The 5,337-nt window shown below is 39.3% G+C and overlaps 1 protein-coding gene across 1 annotated transcript in view; it reads right to left on the reverse strand.

The window, feature by feature from the left end:
- Positions 1-3,261: 3,261 nt before the first annotated feature.
- The window catches only part of LOC118327114 (neuronal acetylcholine receptor subunit alpha-3-like), a 23,015-nt gene continuing 20,939 nt past the window's right edge, over positions 3,262-5,337 (reverse strand). The window contains exon 7 of the mRNA XM_035660344.1: positions 3,262-3,999. Coding sequence (XP_035516237.1) covers positions 3,874-3,999 — 126 coding nt within the window. The 3' untranslated portion in view covers positions 3,262-3,873. The remainder of the gene's footprint in view (positions 4,000-5,337) is intronic.

The following is a 5,337-nucleotide window of genomic DNA, read 5'->3' on the forward strand; positions in this document are numbered from 1 at the left end:
TTTAAGTTTAGTTTACATGATTATAAGCCACAAGGGGCAGTTCAAGATATTATGTTTTGCATTTATTACCTCAAATTAAGCCATTGATCTCCTGTGTGACTCTGTGGGTCATGAGACACATTCTGCATACTGAATATTTGTTTATTATGTGTATTACTAAGATATGAATTGAATGAGTTTGATGCAGACTGTTGATAAACAATACATTTAATTTTAAAATGCATCTGTTATTTCTTTCTGCAACCTTTTTTTGGTTGGTTGACTTATCGAACAGGTGCTCAGCGTTTGAATGGAATTTGTATTGCTTAGCAAAATCTTTTTGCCGGTTAATCCATCATTCATATTCACGATCTACACTGTACACACAGAGAAACAAATGAACCCCTCATTCGCAATCAATTACTGACAGCAAGACCACACTGAGTACTGAAACACTGCTTCAGCAGCCCTGTACTACACAGTTATGTTACTGAGACAATGTTACTGTTTGAAGGCTGTTCAGCCAATAATGGATTGTATCTCTAATATTTTTTGGTCAACAGTGTACATACAGAATCTAACAGCATCTAAAAGCCCTATAATTTGGGTGTTTTATTAGGTCTATATCCACTGGGCAAAAATTTGTTGTGCAATGTAGCATTTAGTCCCACTCAGCATGTACAGTATGTTCTCTTCTAGACCAGCCTTCGTGTCCCTGTTAGCTGTCCCTGTTCTCTGGCACTCTTACTGCCTCACTGAGGGCTCACCAGCCTCTGGGCTACAACTATGTGTTTCATGCTCTGATGGCACCATAACTTATCATATAGAAGAGATTATCCAGTGAGTCAAACTGCTCTCTGATCTCTTCCAAGTCGGTGTTTGTGTGTGCGCGGTAATATCTCCCACGAATTACATATACAACTATTCTACATCAGAGATTTATTTTCAATGTAAGAAGATATTGTGTGTCAGTAGGAAGGTCAGTGAGTTCTCTACCGGGCTGGACACAGACAAAAGCCTCTGTAGAAACAGGCAGAGTATCTGACCAACAAACTGAGGAAGGGCAAATCTGGAGACTGGAGCTGAGTGAGCAGTTGCAGCAACAGAAAGACACGCATAAGAATGAACAGAGAAAAAGTCTCATGATGATGAAAATGTAAGCGAGGATCAGGAGCTGGAGGAACCAACCCACCAAGCTCAAGGCTGAGAAAGAAGTCAGTCAGGCCCTCCAGAGAGTAACTTCCCAGCTGAAGGAAGAGTTAAAGAGCAGGAAAAGGAATCCCTCACTGTTTTACAGGCCTTCAGACTTGTGCCAGAGCCCTAAGTCTCTAAGGAGATGCTCCCAGAGAAATAAAAAGGAGACACTCGGTCCGGAAAAGAATCTGCCACTGCAGTTTGAGGAAGAATAACAAGGAAAGGCAGGGGATAAAGTACATATCTAAGTGAGACTCCTACACTTCAGCAGCTTAGCGCCTTCCACCATCAACGGCTGTATGCTGCATTGTGGCCTCACAGACAGACCACAGCCGACCAGCTGGACTCTGTGTTAGTGCTTAAATTTTCCTCTCACACTTCAAAGTCAGTTGAACTGGACACTTTAAACTCTAAATGCTGTCAGTGACAATGCAGAATGATGATGATACATGAGTATCTGAAATTCAAGTCAAGTTCTTTATGGACCTGGCTTTGTGCCCGGCGGGATTGTCATGTTAAAACAGGAAAGTGCCTTTCCCAAATTGAAGCCAAGGTTGGAAGGACACTGATAGCATACTCTTAACTGAAAATAACTGGCCAAAAGTAAACCTTAGACTAGGCCCCATACCAAAAGTAGATCTTCAGCCATATAGTGTATTTGTTTTACTGCAACTGCATTGTTTGTAGATTGAGAGAAGGAGATAAAGACAAGGAGAGAGCCTGAATCCTACATGTAACCCAAATAATAAATATTCTGAAATAAAAGCCAGTAGTCATAAAATATGCACATCTAAAAATCACTGACTCATTATAACGTGCAACAACTGAGCCTGCAACTTATCTTTAAACACTACAGCTGGGAGATCGACCCTCTGATAGATAAATGTGATTATGTGGCAATGTCATGCATCATGATGCATTTTATCATAACACTGAAATTATGTCTGAATAGCACTTAAATGTCTGGATTTTAATTAGATACTGCAACTGGAGGCTTAATTATACCTCTGGTGGCTGCTTTTGTGCGTAATGGCAACAAAAATACCAAAGCAATCCTCCTGTGTGTGTGTGCATATAAAATGACTATGTGTAATGTCCTTCACCAGGAAGATTTATTTTCATTTTCAGTGGCATATTTTAAAACCTCTCCCAGTAAATGCTATTCACTTTATTTGAAGAAATATTGCATTTATTTTAAGTTCAAAGACAGTCAGACAAAAGAAAGGCAAAGATCATTTGTACAAACATGTGTGCTGCCTTCAGCACAAGTTTTTGATGCATCATATAACCAAAAAGGATAGGGATACGTGAAAATACATAAATGAAGCAGTACTCTTGTAGTGCTGTAATCTGAGGTAAAATATATTTGTGGTCAAAGCAATCCAAATTTCTGGCATGCATGTTTCTTGCATTGCATGTTTGCTCTTGATAGTAAACTTAATCAAAAGTGACAAGAAAAAAAAGATTAATTAATAGCCATGGAATTGGATGATAGAATCCTCTCATGAATTAATAAATGCAATGCTATTTCAGGAGAAACTAATCAAGTACCATTTAATCCAATATTTACCAGGCCAACCAATTACCTTGTGGAACATTATTCAGAGAGAACATTTATAAACACATGGTTTCTAATTACAAAAAGTAGAACAGCCTGCCCTTATTTGTTAAAACTGCTGCCAAGTGCGCCAGAAATCTGAACTCTAATTGGAAATGACACAAAAAGCAGTGAGCGCGAGTGGCCCTGACAGTGAGCAGCTTGATGAATCAGCCTGGGGAGCCGGTATGACAGTCATCAGTCAGCTCAATGGGGGAGAGTTAACTGGCTGCTGCAGGGTTGAGTTCAATGTGGTGGAGAGGTTGTGTCATGTTTACTGGATGTGGAAAGTTCTCAGTTCTCCAAAATCTGTTGGATGTTAATTCTCAGGTTCCAATCCTAAAGGACTACTGGATGTGCCAAGTTTTGTTCCCAGCCAAGCTCTAATATAGCTCTTTCCAACCATGTGGGAATCAACACTAAAAGTCTAAAATGCAGTAATTGACTTTTTGATGTTTAATCACATAAATACAAATACAATAAAGGTCACAGACAGCATGTAAAATTTGCAACCGCTACAAAACCGAGCTAAAAGACAAAACACAATAACTGCTTTGTGTTGGTGGCAGACTGCAGTCTGTTTAGTAATATCTAGGATCTACAACATATTGCCACACTTACTGTGACAAACCTAGCAAAACAAAGATACAATTTTAATTCATGTGAACTATGATCTATACAATCAAAATCAAAAAAGTTTTTCTTAATGTCAAGAAAATACACACTGTAGATACCACATTATCTTCTTGCTTTTCAGGACGTTTCTCCAAAAGCAGAGTGCAATATTTTTAGGTATTATGTAGATTCTATTGCAATACTTTGTAGGTAAAATAAGCAGCCTTAAAAGGCAGAAAATGAAGGCATTACAAGCTTTGTATCGTTTACGCAGTTTACCAGCCAGACTGTAAACTTTAAACTCTTTTTTCTCACACTATTTCTAAATGACTGCTCTTTGCAAAAGGCAAGAAGCAAAACCAGCACACCAAGTAGTGCTTTAGGACTCAAAACTCCGTCTTCTGATTGGTCAAATGAGAACTGAGAGTTAGTCACTTGTTCAAGAATTGGTCAATACAGGGTGGCGGTGAACCCTGATCGGTTAGCAGTTATGAGACAAAGCCACAAAGAGGCTGGAGGAAGAGGCCCACGGTCCCCAAGACGCACACCGTCACAAACACCCAGAGGAAGATTCTATCGATCACCATGGCAACGTACTTCCAGTCATCCTCCACCTGTGAGCAAGGGAGGGGACAAAACAACAAGTGTGACAAGACAGAGGAAAGTGTCAGTAGTGACAAATGCAAGATGAAAAGTGAGGATAGGTTTTTTTTTTAGTAGTAGGTGAGGACAGGTGCACAGTGAGAGGAAACGGGTGATTCAGAATCTCAGAGGGTGGGAGGTTTGTGGGAGTCGATATGGGGTGAGGTGAGGATTACACAGCAAGGATGGAAGGAAGGAAAGAAACAAAGAAAGAGAGAAAAGAGTTGAACACTTCTTGTAAGCCAACAGAAAATTGATACATAATTTACACAGGAGGAAATTACTATGATAATCACATTCAAACCGCAGCGTCTAAAGAAGCGACAGGCGTTTTGACAAAGCTGATTGAGCCACGGGTTTTGCATATCAAAGGCTGCTTCTCCCCTTTGGGAGATTTCACCCACTATATTTATAACTGACAGAGAGAGGAGGGAGAGCTCTTGACTCAAATCTAAAATTATTTGGTTCTAACTTACACTGTTGTTAACTTAAGGAGCAGGTTAGGATCTGAGGCTATGCTGCCCTGAATAACAGCCCAGCCCGCCCAGGCCAACACATAACACATAAATACATTATGCATCGAACACACTTGCTGTGTGTCTGCTTTTTATCAGAGGCTGTAAGTTTATATAAAGTTTAGAAACACTGGAACATTATATTTCCTACTTCATTTGATCAGGAAGGCTTTGTCAACTGCTGTATTTCCTAAAATAGTAAAGCTCAAAATAGTCTAATTTGATTTACAGTAAGACTGTACAGTGGTATTGTTGTAAGTGTTAAATTTAACACACACAGTACAGTAACTCCACTGTCACTAGCCTTGTGGCCACCCTGCGGAAAATTGTCCTGTTGTGCAGTTGTGTGTTTTAAAAATAATTAAGATGAATTACAACATGGGTTGCGTTTTTGTAGTTTGGTCATTATTTTTTTTATTATTATAACATTTTACTCTGCGTGATATCTGACACTGCAACATTAAAGTTTAACAGGGCAAGAAACACGATCGCTAATTGACGGGTTGTAAACGAGACAATAGTTTAACCAGATTATCCAAACCACTTTAAAACTCAAAATGTTAATAATCCTTCATTTAACAGGAAAGCGGCTGGTGCGTCTGCTGTGAAAAAGGCCTGTTGTGCATCCTGGCTTTCTGGGACATTATAAATGATTTATTGTTTAATGTTTTATTAATTGTTTTTCCTGTTATGACCAGTCAACATGTCTGTCATGGCCAATTATGTGACTGCTTGTGTTGACGTCTTTTCAGTGATGTCGGTGTTGGTGAGTGCCTTATTAAAATGGAGTTATGG

The sequence above is a fragment of the Morone saxatilis genome, unplaced genomic scaffold, assembly GCF_004916995.1.
Source record: "Morone saxatilis isolate NCDOM2014 unplaced genomic scaffold, NCSU_SB_2.0 Contig17, whole genome shotgun sequence".
In the NCBI taxonomy this organism is placed as follows: Eukaryota; Metazoa; Chordata; class Actinopteri; family Moronidae; genus Morone; species Morone saxatilis.